The 20,390-nt window shown below is 35.3% G+C and overlaps 1 protein-coding gene across 5 annotated transcripts in view; it reads right to left on the bottom strand.

Moving 5' to 3' along the window:
• Positions 1–1,560: 1,560 nt before the first annotated feature.
• LOC110451542 overlaps positions 1,561–20,390 on the bottom strand; it is a 43,578-nt gene continuing 24,748 nt past the window's right edge. For 4 of the 5 annotated variants that reach the window (XM_021499624.1, XM_021499622.1, XM_021499623.1 and 1 more), the window contains exon 2: positions 1,561–5,798. In XM_021499624.1, the coding sequence (XP_021355299.1) occupies positions 3,168–5,357 (2,190 nt within the window). In that variant the 5' untranslated portion in view covers positions 5,358–5,798 and the 3' untranslated portion in view covers positions 1,561–3,167. Of the gene's footprint in view, positions 5,799–8,850; positions 9,405–20,390 lie in introns of those variants that run through there. The other variant, XM_021499621.1, reaches the window with a different exon arrangement.

The following is a 20,390-nucleotide window of genomic DNA, read 5'->3' as shown; positions in this document are numbered from 1 at the left end:
CTGTTCTTATATGTCTTCATTTCGTTGATCCTTTCTGTATCCTGTAAAAACAAAATCGCAGTCCCTGAGTTTGCCAATTTGCTAAAATGCCATTATTTTATTTCTTCGCGAATTTCAATGCACCAATTTATTTAATATGTACACAAGCCAATTTTCAGTTTTCTATCAATTGTAATTGATCTTTACTATTCTGTTGACATTATTAAAGCGACTATTATCCTGGTCAGTCGTGGACGACTTTTGTTTGTCCGAATTCCATACTGCACAGAACGTCGAACGTTAACGACTTGCCAATGTCCGTTTGAAATTTTCATACATTCATCAAATTTACCAGCAATAAAAATGTTCCGTTGCGGCTTCCGTACAGCTGTTTGTGTTCGATGGTAACCGTTTAATCTTCATTCTGAACTACGGCATATGCAGGAAAACAGCTTCGTTCCAGTTTTTATTGGTTAACTAGTACAATATACAGAACAGAAGAACGGATTTGGACTACGTCATACAGCAAAGCAACACATTGAAGGTTCTATTATTGATTGGATAATTTTAACAAATTACTGGCCGGAAACGAGTTTTTACCCGGCTAACTACGTTCAGAAGAAAATAATAATATTTTGGGTCAGTCGGTGACGTTTGTGTACTGGACGTGGTATAGATGATATAGTATCTGGTAGTGATTATTTATCTTTCCCTCTTAATGTGTCCATATTCGATCGATTGCGAGCTCGCCCTGTTTACGTTGGCACTTTGATATTCCCTTTTTTCAGTTTTTCATAACTGCTAAAGGTTTCATCACAGGTGTTCGCTTACATCTTTCTGTTATAGGCGGTCAAGGAGTCGCCGTGTATAATTATGAAACTGGGCTAATTAAGGTTTTGTTTCGTGGTTCGGGTGTAGGTATACTACTTGCTGAACATACTTTGTAATAAGTGCGTTAACAATATGATTCCGAGTTTTAAGATAAAGAGATAAAGAGTCCTATGTGTAATGTTATAAGATTTGAAGCAGAAGACGCTTACCCTTCTGGGACACCTGGTTTTATTCCCGCTGTACTGTTTTGGTGTCTCCGTGTCTTTCCCCTGCAACATTTTGCTCAGTTTTATCGAGATTTAGTTCAAAATATGGTTTTGTAGATACTTCCGAATCCCTTGCACTTGATCTATAATATCCAATCTGATTAAAAGCATCTGTTACATGGCTCCGTTAACTTGTAATAGATGATTTTAATCAGATTGTATAATATCAATCGTAATTTTTGCTAATCGTTTTTAAAGATATTTCTCTTTCATTGATATTCGTCCAAGTAAACACATATCTTCTCCACTTCGACACATTCCTAAAAGGATAAAAAATGTATTTCTTCACTTGTAATGTATATAACTTTCAACAAACGTGAATGTGCCAAAATCCATTACATGTGATCGCATTGTTCCGTACAAATATATGAAGATGTTTTAGCAGAATACTGTTATTCCATTGGACAAAACAATAGTAATGGTGGTAAGCTCAATGATATTACCTTTTGTCTCTTTTGTCAATAAAGGGGAAAAACACAAGAAATTGTAATATATAACATTTTAATCATGTTCGACATCTATAATTATAATACTTATGTCATACAATACTGTGTCAACGACACTGAGTCACTCCTACCTACTAGCTACAACGCAACGTATCTCAATATGGCTTGTGTTGAGTAGTGGAATATCTGTAGCCAATACATCAATAGATAAATTAAAGAGCCATAAATAACCATTAAAGCAAGAAAATCGTCTAAGGTAATATTTTATCAGGCATTTTTTTTATCAATTTATTGACTTTCAACCACACACCAAGTAGTGCCTTTATAGTCATAATGTCTAAACATTTGTTAACTTAGTGGCGAAATGTTGTAATAACAACCTTATCAGAATTTAAATTATATGTGTAACGAATATGTTCCTTTTATATGGAGGTATCTACTTGAATTTCAGTTTGATCTTTTAACAACTTCAAATATATGTACGAGTTTTCTTAAATGTCAAAATAAAAAATAAAATGTTTTAAAATAGAATACGAGATTTTCTCCTGAACTAAATTACTAGCTGTGATGCATAAATAAGTATATCAATTTAAGAACTGGTTGATTTACATGGTTGCGCTAGAATTGGAAGCCAATATATATAATCTGTCATTATCATTTGAAAGATTGACGTCCTCTCTGTCAGTTAAACATGTCTAAATGGAATTTTAAAATATACATATTTTGGTTTGAGTCCGTTTCAACTCATGATTACCTGTTGGAATATCTTTAACCAAGTGCGTCTATGTAACGAGTAATCGTTTGTTAAGCGAAAAACTTTAAACTCAATCTCCTTTAATATTTAAAAGCAGAGTTTTATGGGACGGAATGAAATTATGGAAAAAAAATAACAGGGTTTGTATTCAACCAAACTATATTACCACTATTCTGCTAAAGACATTCATTCGGCGGACACACCAAGTAGATCAAAAATACCCATCCATGCCGTTTGTATGAATTAATGGAGATTAAGATTTTTCGTTGAATTAAAACTTTTGATGTTGGGATAGCATCACTGTAATTTTTGTACAATATCACGAGTTGAAATAATGATTAATTGATGATGTTTAGAAAAATAAATACTAGCAAATAATAAGGCAGCCGCATTCTACTGAGATGACAAATGAAAACTTCCATTGATCTGTACCACGAAATGAACACGAAACTTCTAATTCAGAGGTAATCCATTTTTGACACACAGAAATATCTAATTTTCGCTGCTAGTGCTAAAGACATTCTCGTTTGACGGACACACCAAGTAGATCAAAGTAACACCCTTGCTGTTTGTTTAAATTCCTGAAGATTGAGATTTTTCGTGGAATTCAGAATTCAGAGTTTTGGTGTTGCGATAGTATCACTGTAGTTTCACAACATCGCGAATTCAATTAATATAATGAGTTAAAGAAAAATTCATACTAGCAAATATCTAAATATGACAGCCGCGTTCTAATGAGATGACGAATGGGTACTACCCTTGATATGTACCACTAAGTGAACAAGAAACTTCTAATCCGGTGGTACTCAATTTTTGACACACAGAAATATCTAACTTTCGCTACAAGTGAGTGTAGGTGAACACACAATATTTAACGGTAAATATACAGACTTATTCGCTGTACATATTCGCCTTAAGCTTTTGTCTAACCTTAATACAACTTTTGGCCATTGAGTTACTTGGATTAACAGCCGGATCATCCTGATCCTTTCCTGTTCTTTGCTGCATTGATACCGTAGATATCCTAATCACACTCCTGTCAAAACCATCATCGGATGCCTCGCTGTTATATATCATACCGAGGCTGTGTTTCCCCACCATATCTGTCATGTAACTTGTTTGCCTTGTAGCATTCTTCTCCTTTCGGAGAGTCAGTTTAATCACATCTGTCTGGTCCGTGTTTTCATCAGGAATATTTATCATTACTTTTCGAAGGGCATTACCATTGTCTACCTGGTTTTTCTTATTGTTTTTATAAACACGCCCCGCTCCCCTAAATGCCGGGTTTGGTGCATGTCCTACAGAATTGTAATTATCCATGCTAAGTGACATCTGGTGAGTGTGTTTTTCCGTTTCCGGTTTATGACGTAATATTACATGTGAATTGTTGTTGTTATCATTATTAACATTAAATACAGTGCGGAGAATAACAGAATCGTCGTCCTGTTCCGTCTCGGAATATTGGTCGTCCGGAAAGTCGTTCACGGTTGGAAGTCGGATAGTTCCATTGGTTGTGGTGCTGGAGCGGCGAGTATCTTCCATATCAGAGTCGGACATGTTTCTGTCGGCAAGTTCCTCCCGGTCCAGCCGCAACTGGTGTTTCTTTGCCTTCCTGTGCACCACGTTTGCCGTTCTTGGAACCTTGACTTTATCTGACCTGGAACCCACAGTGTAGTCTACATCACTGTCAATGCCACTTTCAGAATAACCCTGTCGGGCACTATCAATATAGTCTCGGTCTAGTGAAGCCCGGTATTTAATTTCCGGTTCGAAATCTTCTTTTGGAATAACAATGACCTTTTCCCTCTTAAATTTACTTCGATGCGTCGAGAATTCCTTTTTCTCGACTACAGAATCTGCGGAAGAGAACACAACAGGGGATGGCTTTGTCTCGTTTCCCGGTACCACTGCCAAAAAGCGGTATAATTTAAACTCTTTTGAGCGTTTGTCAGATCGTTTGACCCTGTGGGATCGCTCAATCATAGATTTAGCTGTGGACGTAGTTTTTGAACCGGATGCATGTTTGTCCGAACTCTGAGCCAGAATAGGTGTGCTCTTTGTACTAATAGCTGTGGTATTGGATACCCGACTCACAGCAGAGCCACGAATATTCCTTCGGGAATTGTCGTGCATCACTACTTTTTCAAACAGTTGCTGTTCGTATTTAGCACCAGTATCTTGTTTGTAAACTGTTATATTTCTTGCAGTTCTAGATGCGTCCAAATACATCTGTTTTTCGGAAGATTTGTTCAGTTGAACTTGAGGACGTTGAGACTTTACGGGCACTTTTTGGTTTTGTAGAAACTGTATGACCTGTTTCATGTTAAGCTTGTCCGGGTCGTGGTCGTTAATTGGAGTCGTACTCCGCGGAAGTTGATTAACGTTCAATTTATACTTTTTCTTTTTCTGTGCTTGGTCCTTTGCGTAACTGTCCCTAAACCGCTGTAGTTCCACCTCCCCTGGGGTGGGTTTGATTCCCTTGACTTGTTGGTTGAAAAAATATCTAGCAGATCCGATGGAAGGTTTAGGTAAGACTCTGTGAGTTGGAGTCTCGGACGGCGACACCACTGAGGTCCGTGTGTCTGTACTTGTAGCACTCGTCCTTCTAGAATGTTTTCCACTTGTATCGCCCAAAGAGCACGCACTGGGGTCCCCATGGAACTGGGCATTAAGGTCCTGTGAATTAAACATCATGTAGTCCCCGTCCTCTTTGTAATAATTAACATTGTTGTTATTTTTGTCATGTCCTAATTTATGACGACCTCCATCAAAGTCCTTTTTTCCCAAAGAATTTGAAGTTTGTTTCCCACTCGACAGCACGCTCACGTCCTTGTCGTTTGATGCCTTTTTGTGATGTGAGGAATGGTTAACGCTAGGACTGCTTCTATCCTGAAGAGAGTTCCCAGAGCTGACTCTCGTAACTGCTAGCACGGGAAAACTCCGCTTTTGTGTGTTCGCCTTCGATTGATCAGAGTACAGCTTATCTTTACCGGTTGACGTGCGCACTTTATTGTTAGCGAATGGCACCAGTTGGATAACCGTCGGTTTCCATGTATCACTCATTAGAACAGCTGTGCTCATTGTTGATTTGATTGGCTGTGCATAATACACATACAAATTACATCAAATTATTTTCTTCTTTATTGCTCTTCTACGTAGCCCGTGACAGCTCAACCTGTACTGCTTGTCATTATCGTCGGTTCATTGGAGTTCGATCGACGTGGAACGCACACAATGTCAACTATCTATTAGTAAGACATGTTACCATCCTTCATTTTTTTTACGAAGGAACATACCTATCGTTGTTGGAAACGAAATGTTAAAGAGTTGGTATAAATCACTGCAGATTAGTCGTGTGACAAGATCCACTGTTGGTCTGCTTTATACACAAGATGGATAGACCCCGGTTGTCCGGAGAGCTGTTGAAGTTTATCGCTGGACACTCTGACATGCTTTTAACAAGCCCTAAGTGTTTCCGGCTCATTTTGACCCTGACCAGTAGATCGATATGGCTCCGAGTACCTGGAATGGACAAGACACTCCAATTAATGACACATGTAGTTACAGATGAGTGGACGCTTATGAAGAGGACCACCCGCAACACGACACCAAACGAGGTCCATTATTGTGGATATAGTATCAAATAAACATTAACCAATAAAAGAACGTTTGGACAATATTTGAAACTACCACTTAAAGAAGTAAAATGACTTTTGACGACTTGATGTTACGATGTTTATGTTTATGTTGACATTTGCAAATAGCTTTGTCTTTGATTTCTATCAGTAGAAACATTTCATTCAGTAACTGTCAATAAATACGCACATCGTAAATTGGAAAAACAATCGCTTTTTATGAAACGATCCGTTTAGTTTTACCTTCATCTTTAATTGTTTAAGAACCTTAAGTGCCTTGCTTGTTAGGTTTTTAACAGGTGTTTCCTTACTTGGTAGTCTAGTGATTGCTTTGAATAGAACTACCAGCCCATGTAACCATGTTTCGTCACAATTGAAAGTAATGTTTTTATTAACACTTTCAACGATTTCACATACGATACGAATTATAAAGAAATCAATCGGAAAACCTGTTAATTACAGTAACGTTATTATACACTTGATGATACACTTGACGTGCTCAAATATGGTGTATGTTGTGTAATAAGTTTGAGTTGATAATTGGTGGACGTGTTTGTAAAACCAGATGGTAAGTTGGTCTTTGTAGTTTGTTAAGGATAAGTTGTACGTCATTGACGACAATATATGTATACAAATTTGCTCAGCGCTTAATTACCCCTCTCTACTTCTTTTACACGCCAGAACCGTTATATTAAGTATATATCCCATGAGAAATACATGACACTTATACGGTATAGTGTCAGGACAAATGACAGTCCTACATGATTTTACCAATAGGTATTGTCAGCAAAAGTTATAGATTGAATACAGTAAAGGGTGATTTAATAAAGGTGTGTTTGTCGTCTGTTAAGGCAATCTTTATAACGTCATTTAAGTTATACAATTTACCTATGCGTTCTGTCCTTTTGAGAGATTATCAACAAGCCGGAAGTCGAAATAGAATTAAATGAGTGCCATATTTAAAAAAAAAAAATATATAGCAACAGCTCTTAAGTAACTAAAAATTATCACAAGAAATAAACCAAGGAAGCGCCTACAATAAACTTAGTAAGTTGATACAAAAATAGCCAAACAAAGATAAAATGAATCCTTAACTGTACATAGAGGTTCATACTAAGGTAATACCACGAAAATAACGAAATGGTACCGGAATCGCTGCACCTTTTAGTTTATAGACCAATCCTTGCTTTGCAGAGGTGAATCTGAAGCGTGTTTCACTATACATTTTATTGATAAGTCATTATTTAAAACCTGTTAACATATTCTCATCTGTCAGTGATAGAGCTAAAATATTAAAGGGAATATTTATGTAGTAAAGAAGCTTGAAGCTTAAAACGACCGATGATCAGGTAAAAGTCTTAAAGCACATTACAAGGAACGACATACATAGGCTGACTCTGATGAGGCGATAAGCTAACAAGGTATCGACATATTTATTTACATTGAGATAGATCGATATGAAACTCTTGACACATGGTATTGCATTACTTAACCTATCATCGATTTTAACATCATGTGAAATAGGGACGAATTAAACCCAGATAAAAGACAGTCTGTCAAAAGTTGGGGCTTAAAGCATATCCTTGTGAGTTACAATTTAATTCATTTTCTTGTAAGTCAACACTGCCGGCATACCACCTCAACAAAACTAGATCTAGCTCACACACGTGTGAGTAAAACTAGATCTAGCTCATACACGTGCTAGATCTAATCAAGACATAAATCGGTAAAACAAGATTTAATCAAGATGCATGCAGGTAAAACTGTTTTGGTTCAGGTACGAGGTATGCAGGTTTGGATTTTGTTCAGATATATGAAGGTAAAAGCAGATCTTGATCGGACACATGCAAGTAAAACTGTATGTATTGCTTTAATACAGGTAGATAAAACACTATCTAGCTCTTGTATATAGAGGTAAAACTAGATGTAGCTCACAAGAATGAAGGTAAAAGAGTATCTACCTCAGGCACTTGTAGATAAAACGAGTTATGTCCTTGTCGCAATAAGTATCATTAGCTTTGTAACGTTAATATTTGCCCACTTCCTCTTAATAAGTAGTAATATAGAAATTGATCAAGCGTATGTGGATGTTTCTGTATGTGGTATTTATGTTATAAATATTGCTACAACTAGATAAACTCATCGATAAGTATACATTATCAGTGCTGGGGACAAATGAGAGGGCTAAAACTATCAATTGGTACCTACTTAAAAACCATTAGCGTTGTCTCGTCAAAGAAGATGCACCAAGTTGCATCTCATGTTTGTTCCACTTGACCATATTTATTATGCACATGAAACACCCTACACCCGTTTAGTACTCATCCAAAAACATGTAGGGAGTTTTCAAGTTAAACAAACCTTAATCCTTTACATGGGTTTTGTTCTGGTTAAAGCCCTGTGTGTTTTCACAAATCAAACTACTGCAAGCATATGCTCGTGTCTGGCACTTGTTGAAGAGCTATAGGTGAGTGCACTGCAAATAAGGGAATTCAAGAACGTTGAGGGTTTATTGATTAGCCAATCCCTTGAAAAACAAAACCCTCCCTAACAACTAATGCTAAAATCAATAATCAAATAACAGCACAAATTCGTATATGAGAAAGGCAGTTATGATGTATCGTTTCAGATAAAAAGGACAATATTCGTCTCAATGCAAAAAACAGTTTCAGATACTGTCACTGAACTCAACAGAAAAGAAAGGGAATCTGGTTGTATATCACCGAGCTTATCAACGATTCGTAATAAGTATTCAGTATACCACTCTTCGCCTTTGTATAATGCTGTTGTAATCTGATATATCTTATACCGCAAAACAAAAGATGATAAATTTAAGACAGTCTGGCAAGATACTATGTATAAGGCAAACTGAGCATTTATTTTTACAAGCTACTAAGTCAACAGATTAGTACATGAACATGCAAATTTACTAGACTTACGTTTATACTATTTGATATGCCGTGTGTTTTACTATCCCAAACCTATATCACCACAAGAAGCGTGCAGTCACTGGACACAACCAGCAGGACATACTCAGTAGGGCCATCCAAGTCCAGGAGTTACAGACGGACACAGATTCTCACAGATTTACACCACACAGCCAACACGGGGCCGAAACTGAGACGCAACAGTACAAAGGTTTTAGTTTGATTTGAGTTCCAATTAAGACGAACCAATCCTTTTAATGGTCGTACTTTTACAGTGTTAGTGTATGGGTAGGCCTCGACGTCAAAGGGTTGACGATTTCAACAAGACGTGTGATATTACACTTTCAGAGCTATTTAATATCAGTATGGTTTAAAGAGCACAGTATATGGTATACGATATTGTCGTGTTGGTATACCGATCTGATAAGCGAGAAACATAAGTATGTTTATATATAATCCCACTTTGTAAGACCCCACTCCATGCACATGAATACGAATGTGATTTCAACACCTGTAGATTGGCCATCAAAGTTAGCATACCTGTCTAACAGCCAATTTCGGTATGAATGCATGCACGTGTGAATTGACACACCCTATAGGTTACCTTCACTAAGCCAGTGTTTTCGTGTTAAAACGAGCGTTTAAATGCACCCTTAGTGAAATCCATACAGGTAAATTAAATCTCAAACAGTTACGTACCTAAGATGATGTCTAAATTGCATTATGTACTCTGTACACAAACAGTCGTCTACCTATTAGCGGGGATATTTCCATGTGGTTTTCTTGCTTCGTTAGTTCCATGAATATCTAAACAACATCGTACCACTCTGTCTGATATTGGAAATTTTCATATATGTATTGCATGAACACTGAATTCTATTTTTTCATAATTCGATAAAGAATTAATTTATTCTTAATCAGAATTTGTAAAACAGTCACGTACGTCTTGTCAGCTGTCCCCATGAGTGTAGAGAATGGGAGCGGTATGGCTTTTAGTTACTAGGGGACAATATTGTGAGTTCCGAAGTGTGCTGATAAACAGTATAAGAAGAACCTCAACACTGGGAGTGTTGTGGCATGAAGTCATTGTATGTGTTTATTTGCAACTAAGTTTAAGAGAAAATGAAAGAGAAATGTCCTCATAGGAAGAAGAGAAACAATGAAAAGCACTTTTATAAAAAGAAATGGGTTCATAAGCTTTATCACCCATCAAATCAGTTGGAGCTTCACTTCAGTATATTAAACAAGATATCGTGTTAAAAGAAAATTGAATGAAATCATCTTTCTTTTCAATGACATATGTTCAAGGGGAAAACATCGATGTATGAATAGACAAGCTCAATTTAAATCACAGTCAAACAAACATTGGTTTCGTGTTCACCTCATACTAGTATTCATATATAAAAGATAACCACGAAATAAAGGACACTAATTTCATTTCCTTTATTCTACTGTAAACTACGACAGCGAACGTTTCTCAGATTTCTGATGAAAACATGTATATACTTATCCATAGTTTAGTTTTACAAACGAGGTTTCTGCACAGAAATATTTGTCTTTAGTCATTCCTAATTGTTTATCACGTGATGGTATACTAAACATACATTATTAAGACTATGATCTATTTCGTATTAAATGGTGAAAACTTCTTTCAAATATATGTTATATATAGCGCATGCACATATGATTGCTTTTGAATTGTGGTGAATGGGAATGAATTAATGTGAATTGAATGGCATGGAATGCCTTTAAGTAATTTGGAGAAAACTGACGTCCTAACGATTCTACTGGAATCTAAATGATGACGCGTTATCTGCTTAATCGCTTCCTACATAAATCTCTTTAGAACAGACACTTTTGAAATAAGAGTTTATAATATTGCCCGTAGCTGACCCTTGCGTCGATCTTTACAGAGATGTACATTAAGACGAGCCCCTAATAGCTACAAATTTGTCAGGCAGAAGATAGTTATACTTCGTACCAGGGATATACCTCTTGTTGTAAGCTTGAATTACAGTAGACAAATCTGTATCTCAGATAGAAAAAAAAAAATGCAATTATCAAAGGATGAATAGCTATAATCAAAACAATAGAGGGAGTATCAGCACTAACCATGTGGTTTTAAAACTGTGTTGTCCGATGAAAAAATAACCTGTCATGATTCACGTTGAAATAAATGATTTATAATAGAGTAATAAGGTTATATATTTGATTTATACAGTAACAGTGATAATGATGCCCTTGACTTTTTGTTTGATGTTTCATTTCTTATTCTCGAAATATGAAGCAAAGAAAATCATCTTTCTTTCATGATTCTACAACAGAATGTAAATCTAAATCTGAGACTATTTACATTAAAGATATCTGTCAATAACACTGCATTTCATGGATTAGGTTCTACTTTCAATACACGTTGTACCACGTATAGTGGTAGGTAGGTCAAGCACAAGTCTCTCAATATATAACAATGAGGTATTCTATGGTATTCTGTTTGTCCAGTATTATGGGAAATCTATGTTGCTCTCTGGACAACCAATACAAAATTATTAAAGATATTAAAACTATAGATCCTCGAAAGAATACACACATTGAAGCTTCAAACACTTGAACTCAAGAGCAGTGTTAGTATGGCCTCCCTCGGTACAATCCAAGCAATGACCCATGTTAATGAGCTTATACATGGGCCAGTGTTTACCTGTCTCAGCGTTAAGTGTTATCCTGAAGATTTGCAGAGGTTTTAATGGATTTAATTTCATATAGCAAACGATTTTCATATTATGCTATTAACCAGGTAATTGTCAAATCTGATATCAATATTGATATATGTGATCCCATCACCAAGAAAGCTTTTTAAAGTACCTTGTTCACCCCTACTGGGATAAATGGTATCATCCCATGTTGACTATCAAGTAATAGGAAAAAGTCTCGGTATTAAATATTTACAATAGAAACAACCATTTCCGAATACACAATTGCTGCCACGTGAATAGTATCTTTGATGTACACGAACAATTAGCTTAATAACAGATAAATGTAATCGAATATCAGACTCCAATATGAAGTGATGGTCTCAAGCTAACACCGAAAAGTCCGTAGGTAAGCAAATAGGTATGGATCAAGTTGTATTAATATCCACTAACTTCTCAAATAATAAGTAGGTACATATTTCCAGTTTATTTTCCTTGTAATTAGTGATATCACACAACATATATATCATGCCATTTTTTATATATATTTTTTATGATAATAGTTTACAAGCTTGTATAGCGCCCTTAAACAAATCAGTAAAACGCTAAGTATGAATAGATCGCAAACTATGACATTCGAGTTTCAAAACAAAGAAATGCACAGTAAAAATCTAACGTTCCTTAAGGAGTGACCAGTTTAAAAGCAGTTTTTTAAGAAACCGTCGTGAAAACAGCTAACGAAAAAAAAAATCCAGGTAATTGATTACTGTCGATCTTTACAGTTCCGGTAGGTAATGCACTTATATTGCTGTCCGATACACTGACAGAAATAACAGTCTGGTAGGTATACAATGTAGACGGGCAACATCGATTAGTAGCATAGCCAAAGTACATACGTTTCTGTCTGTATGCACTTACAGCTAATACCATTAATTAAAAGACATTCAGTCATTACTATTAATGGCAATGTCAGTTAACGTTATGCTTACTTGTATGGTTTGTCATGTACAAATTGTAAAATGAATTAGAATTTGAAATAGATTATTTGTCATGTAGAGTTAAGCGCAGCAGGAAGAAGAACGCATGTTTATTTCATTTTATATACGAGTTCATGAACAAGTGGGCCTGCAGCTTCCGATACCAGATATATATAGTCGAAACACTACGGATTCGACAAAGTATATATAACTGTACTCCATGTTCACATTTCCTTATTCAATTCGGTAAATATAGGTTTATTAACAGCAGCGAAATAGGTACTCTTAATGTAATTCTCATTCTCATTATACGCTGTAAACGTTGGTTAACACAGCCAAACTCGTGCGTGATGATTTATCACTTTGGTCAGAATAAATCTTGGTTGTATTAAACAAATTTATATCATTTATATCATTTAATGTAAATGTCTCAGTTAACGAACATCAAAACCTTCATATATGACTATATTTTATCGTACTAGGAGTGATACGAATATATAAAACAAAATAAAAAACAAATTGGAAATGTAAACAGTAATATTTTCGATCGATACGAAAGAAAGGCATTTTCAAGCCACATAAAACAAGTAAGCGTTTCCTAACCACATATGTATCATGAAATCGAAAAATCGAATCACCGATGATCCAGGAAAACAGTGAATACGGTCAAGGTATGCACTGAAATATCATATATGGAAGCTAGGCCAGGAAAAGGACCGGATAAAAGCTTGACGCATCTTGAGTAGAGAAATGGGTTTAAAACAACAGTCCGTTTTACAGGTAGCAATGTATCGAAATTTAGTTCCTAATTTGCCCTCTTGTGTAGACGCTGTCGTACGTTTCTTATTGTTCTCGTTTATATAATGCAATTAACTTGATTTCCATTGTACTTTTCCAAAAAGTTACAACAACATACAGTATATAACATGCAATAAATGAACAGTTTAATTCCGTAGGTCAACTATATACCATAAACGTCGATCACTTTGAGTTCATTACATTAACTACAATTTGCATGATAAAATATACGAAACTACCATTGCATTCCATCCATAATCTATAACATAGACTAACTTACCTCGAAAAAAAAATACCTGAATGTGCAGGTCTAAAAGAAGTTCCACACTTGTTGCAAGTAAATTTCTGATTCGAAAAGCCCTTGTTGTATGGACACTGGTAGCCAATACATTGTCAGAAATAATGTTTCGACTTTATGTAGATGTCGACCTATTTGATATGAACATGTTACCTTGGCCCACTATGGATAACTCTAATCAAGGGAACATTGGAATACACATCAGACTCTCGCCAAAGTTCAACACAATCTCATGAAAGACTTTCAGCGATACAATCTCTTCGTGTTCCGTTTGACAAGTTTATCAGGAGAAAGTCTCCTATCGACATGCTTCTGTACAGTGCCAATACTGTGTCCCTCCAAATACCTCAACAGAAAGCGATATTTTAATCTTACGAAATAGTAAAAGAAATTACAGAAAAAAATAGTAAAGATGGCTATCAATTCGGATATATTACTGTAATGAGTGAAAACTAATGAAACATGCACTAGTTCACAATCCTGGTTACTGATTGTCATGATCCGTAGGTACGTTGATTAATTGATTTCGAGCAAATGTGAACAACACATGACTGATTTATCACATTAACGGTAATATAATTGATAAAGTTATAGAGACCGTAGTGAAGATAATATGTATATTGAAATATAGAAGTAATTAGTAAGGGAATACATGCAGTCTGTGTTAACACATTAGTGATATCATTTGAATAAACATTACAAAGACTTCAAAACGACTTCTGATAAAACATCATGGCTAGTAACAAGGTCAAAATGAGAAAAAGTAGAAACCCAATGCCATGCCAGACATGCACCGTTATGTGCCAATGGCATTTATATTACAAAATCTTTTGAATTATTCAATTTAAGCCAAACAAGGTCTTTGTCATACTTCAAGAGCGCGACGGCCTTCTCAAAAGGTCAACGTGTGCATGATATAAAAGTTAAGTGAATTAAATATCTCATTATTTTCAGTAGTGTACATTCAATTTAATGTAATAAATTATCTTTGATTTCCTTTTGGGATGTTGATAAACACAGTATCGTTTTATTGAGAACACTCATAAAAGGTCTACGCCACTGAAACGGACAATATAAAGTTAGTTTTCAAAAGAAAACCCAACTTATTGTACTTTGTTTAATGGCTTTAATCACTGTTAACACTGAATTTCTGCAGTTGTGTTTCAACTGCCCCTTTGCGGTAACTATATATATATTCAAACTTGCTTGACTAAATATTCGTGGACTATTTTAATTGGTGATAGTCTCTCCTTGTGGTTTTATTTTTGTGAAAAAAAGGAATGTCCTCAAAAAAAGAAATATTTTTAACATTGAAAATCATTAATGCAGGTGTATTTACTTCTGATAATCAATCTTTCTTACTTAGTGAATACATACAAAACGAACGCTCTATGTCAATGTTTTGGTTTAAGAATGACTTGTTTTAGAATAAATCTGTTTTAGCCAATGGTTGCATTATTTTCTGTGTTTCGCTATTATTTCTGTATTTTCATTCTTTTGGGCTGAAGTTCTACTGATGAGTTCTCAATGGACGAAATGGCAATATGGTGCAGTAAAATGTGAAAAATGTTTGCTTTCTGAATCCAGAACCTAAATGATTTAAATAGGTGTTTCCTTGCCAGGTTTTTAGAGTAATTGTAGAGATAGTATCGGGTGAATAAATTTTCACGAGATATTTAGGTTCAATATCTTTTCATCTTCGAATTATACGTTATTTCACCATATTGTCTTTTGTCAAATTTCTATTAGTTGACACGAGACTGACATCAATATGTGCATAGAATAAATAACCTGAAGTCATCTGTTTATTTGTCTAGGGAGGAAATATATAGCGAAAATGTTGTGACTACAACAATAGTATCATAAAAGTTATGAAAGTCAGACGCGTCATAACATTTCTTTACGTCTGGTTATGTACAGAAGAGTTAGAAGTATTGATAAAACATGACCTCACTGTATGGTACCGAGCTTCTGGTGTAACAATGTAGTATTCTGAACACAAGTTAGCAACCGACATATCTTCCTCTAAGAACATGCTGAACTGACGAAGGACGCTTGAATATGAGTTTATATGGTACATCCAAATCAGACTGGGTCTTAATGGAAAGCCACATCAAGCAATTGTTGGCGAGCTTCGCAAATACTGGCTTCAATTTGTCCTACAGTGCAAACAGGTGTGATTGTTGGGGATTGGAGAGCGATAAGCTGAAGATTAAAGGCGCTACATTCTGTCAGAGTGGTGCCTGGCTTTGCACATTGTAAATAATGTCCATGGTCTTTATTCATTTGATGTTGTGGGTTGTAAGTTAACTTTGGGAACTGGTTACACAGGTAACAGAGGTTTTGTAAATGATAGTTTTTTCAAAATGTGAGAGAATTTCCAGCGCTTTTCAGTTTCTTTTTTAAGTTGGAAGTGTGTTGTATTTACTGGTGATTACCTAAGGTAGCCTTATTCTTTACAGAAAAGCATGTAAATACAACACTAGTCAGGGGGTTACTGAAAATCGTTCGAAATTGTTTTTCTCGTTTTCTTTTCTTGCTTTTTACATGTATTGACAGTGGTAGGGTAGGTAAAACACATCTACAAAAATAACCTTTCGTTTGCAAATTTTACCTGTGGGTGTGTTATGTTCATCTTCCATTAAGTCCATAAAACATGTGAAAACTGAAAGATTAAAACTCTCGACATCAATTTTATTTTCATAAAATCCATCCAATTTCCCGACTTCAAGATTCACACTAGATGATTCTTACATAAACGATATCCTTTTCTGTAATATGTATTATTTGAATACGGCTCTGATGATCCAGTACAAAATTAAGAATGCTGATTTTAAGCAATATTGAAATCTTTTGATGTATTTGTTTCTTTTTCAGTATGTCTACACCAGTGGCACGACAGACCTTGGAAGGATTTACCCTGTCTGAATTAGAAAACATCTGCCATACTCAATAAACAGAACGTGCCGCGACCACGGTAATAATGATAAAAAACCTGTACATACTGAAATACCTTATCTATAAACTTAATGTGATTACTGGAGAAACAACATGGCAGAATAAATCGATAAAACAAATGGTTTGAAAACTCATTCCACTTTTTACGTTGTAATAAAATAATTCATGCAGTATTTCATATAATGTAAATCTTTCGGCTCGCTACATCTCGTTCAACCGATGCAAATACACGTGACATATTCATGAGACTTATTTTTTAAACAAAATTCAATCAAATCAGAATAAGTCAGGTACATCCATGGTAGGTTTTATACCGAATCCATTTTGTATATGGTCAAAACAGGTATTCCAGATTTAGATACAATCATTTTACAGGAATAAAATTGTCTGAGTCTACATGTGTATTGTTTTTATTTTGGATGTTTGTTTTACATCCTATTAACAGTAAGGGTCGTTTAAGGACGAGCTAGGTTAAGGTGGTGGAGGAGGGCCGGAGAACCCGGAAATATACAACCGACTTGCAGCCAGTACCTGGCGACTACCCCACGTTGGCCTCGGACCCGCAACCCAGTGATGGCGGGCTAATGATCATAGACGGTCAGACGCATTAACCACTCGGCCACCGTGAACCCAACAGTTAATGAATAAGATAAAACGAATTAATATATAGTAGAATATAACCAGATGAACGAACTGATTATTAAACAGCAGTGTTTGACGTTTAGGACATGCCCTAATAAATATTCCAATTTTGTTTTATGACTAGGCAAATGAAATATTTAAACTTGAACAAAAATGCAGCAAATTCGCATCTTTCATGAAATGATGAAATCAAATTACATTTTTAAATGCTATTTTATTTTAATAGTTTATGAATAGATATAAATCATACATGCCCCAAAGGAGAGAAATCAAAGGGTGACAAAAGGATACGACTACAACATGTGATTATACATCGGGACGATTCCGAAGCTGAAGAAAAAACAATATACAGTCTGTTATCCTTTTCAAGAACGGCAGAAAAGACAGATCACTATGAAAGGAAAACGCACCATCGTGCCTTTGGTATAATATATTGAATGAGAAATTACAGACTTCAAAGTACGCCAAATGTGAAGTTAGGTGTGTATCTACGAGCAATGAAAACAGACATACGCATGATGATGAAAGTAACACACAGGTGATTGTACCTTAAACATTTAGTAATAGATACAGTATGCAAAAGAAAACAAAACAAGCACTGCATCATACAGCTTTTTCGTCCTTCAAGGACTCATCGGTGATGCTAGAGCCTAAAATGTCCAAATAGGTATAGACAACTGTTGTAACAGAAGAGAAGGTACGTAAACCCTTAAGTTATGAATTTCAAAAACTTAGAAGAGTACTGGGCAATTTTATATTTCATTGAACAAATGAAATTACTGTGAACATTAAGGGTTGCGGTAAATCTCGGAGACAAAGAAATCCACCAGCAGAATCTACCACCTTGTATCTTGAAAGATGAACAAGTTTTGTGTTCGATGTCTAATGAATTACCAAGGGTACAATATTGATAAAACATGTGTTTACTGAGACCACGCTGAATGAAGGTCACACCAAAGACGAAATGGGTGAGACAAGTGGACTAGAGGGCACATCAAAATCAGACTAGGTCTTCACAGCAAAGTCACGGCACGTAAAACGCTAGAGATTGCACACATGTTAATGCAATTTGTTCTACAGGGCAAACATGTGTGAAAGCTGGGGATTAAATCTGATATGTTCTGCCTAGCTTTACAAGTAGTGAATAAGGTTTATGCGTCAGTTTGGAGAAGGAAATCTTGCATCTGTATGTATAACAACACCTTAAACACGAGATAAATCAGGCTGAATAATACATATGAGGAACGGTAGGAAATTAAATCGCTTGAATGAAGTGTCGGCGTTGGAAATACTACCTTAGGACCTATTTGGAAACTCGTCAAATGCGTTCAACGAATAAGAATAGCTTCCCCTTAAAGTTGTGCATGTGTGTTATGCAACAACTGCACGAGACCTTTGCTATTCTTAACGTATTCTCATTGTACTTTTTCAAATGCGTGGATGTCAATATGTTCAAAGGACCTGTTACAGGAACAAAAGAATTTTGCCCACAAAGCAATTTAACCATTACTGGGTTATATTTGTAGCTCCCNATATTTGAGTTCATAATTTGCAGCAGATCCTACTTTAAATAATATAATATTATTTGATAGCGTAAAACATTGTTTTGATAGTTTTTTGGACAAAAAAGTGAACCCTGTCGTACACCTTTGGAAGGCGGCACTAAATAGTTCATAGCACAAGCCCTGAGGACCTTTTTAATTTTTTAAAAATATATCATGGGTCGTGTCTTAGGGAGCTACAAATATAACCCAGTAATGGTTAAATTGCTTTGTGGGCAAAATTCTTTTGTTCCTGTAACAGGTCCTTTTGCCAAGTTTAATGAATTATCAATTTTATGTTCCAAGTACAGTTGTGTATGTTCTCTCTATTTACATCTTTTGATATATATTTGTTTCTGGTCATACAATGGCGGCTGCAGGTTCTATAATATAACAGTCAGATCAGGGTTTAATGAAATAACTTAAGAAGTTAGGCCTATTGATATTAAAATTCATGTAGGCAACTGCATTGAATGTCAATATTTGAGTATGTCTGGTATATTCTGTCGACCAAACTTAATTTATAATTTTAAAAAGGCATAATGTTGACTTTATATATAGAACTTTTATCATACAAAACAACTTCGGTAAATTATATTTTATTGATATCTACAACAAAGGTATATTAATCAGTACATTACCTTGTACGTGTGTATACAATTCACTACTTCAATACTCTTTGGATCTATACAGAGACATAAGTGCAAGCTGCGTAGTGAATAAACACTGTCATAAAGTTCATAAATATAAGCATTAAACGTTATAGCATGCGTCCTATTCAGGATAAACTCATTTTAATTCCAGTCTTTTGTTGATTTTTTTCATATATTATATAGATATTCCACAATGGAGTCTTTATACGTGTACTAAATATATAATATGAAAATCAATCTTAGTATATATTAATCATTTATGAAGAATACGACGTATTCATGGTGGAAAATCAACAAGAATAATGTAAACCTACTAATAGTTTAAATGTGCATATATTTACTTGATCACGTAAAACATGGAAACAGATTCCCACCTTGTTCAAATGTCGATCGGGATACAATGCAGAAATAAGACTGCTACTATCTCCGAAACTAATTTCCTTAAACTGGAAAAATGATAAGAGAAGACAAAAGATAGCTGGGAAATATCTGCCCTTTGATATGATACAACATATTTATCTTCTAGTTTTGTGAATACTTTCTACAAAGATGTAAAGCGAAATCAGCGAAAATGCAACACCGCGAAAATGTTCCACTGACACAGTTTCTGGCAAATGTGAATAGATTCAAACAAGAGTAGCTAAAAGTCTGCCCTTGTATTTAATGGCTACTTTGCAGATAAGATATAGTAATTAATTTTGTAACTGGGATATTGATCATAACATTACATCTTTCTAGAGAAAAAAAAAGTGAAAGAAAAAATATTTGTGTGGTCTTAAAAAACAGAACATCAGCTCTGTTGATGCATGTGAATGCCACATAAAATACTCTTCGTGACAATAAAAAGACATTAGTCGAGTTAGTATAAATATACGTTACCATACATCAAAGGGACATGTATTAAATAATTCAGGTTAAGGAGCTGAGACAGGTGAGAAGTGAAGACCGGACACGGAATACATATATCCGGACGGTGACAGATCAACTACTGGATTTGT

The sequence above is a fragment of the Mizuhopecten yessoensis genome, unplaced genomic scaffold, assembly GCF_002113885.1.
Source record: "Mizuhopecten yessoensis strain PY_sf001 unplaced genomic scaffold, ASM211388v2 scaffold6135_1, whole genome shotgun sequence".
NCBI lineage: Eukaryota > Metazoa > Mollusca > Bivalvia > Pectinida > Pectinidae > Mizuhopecten > Mizuhopecten yessoensis.
This window is presented reverse-complemented; position numbering and strand designations above follow the sequence as displayed.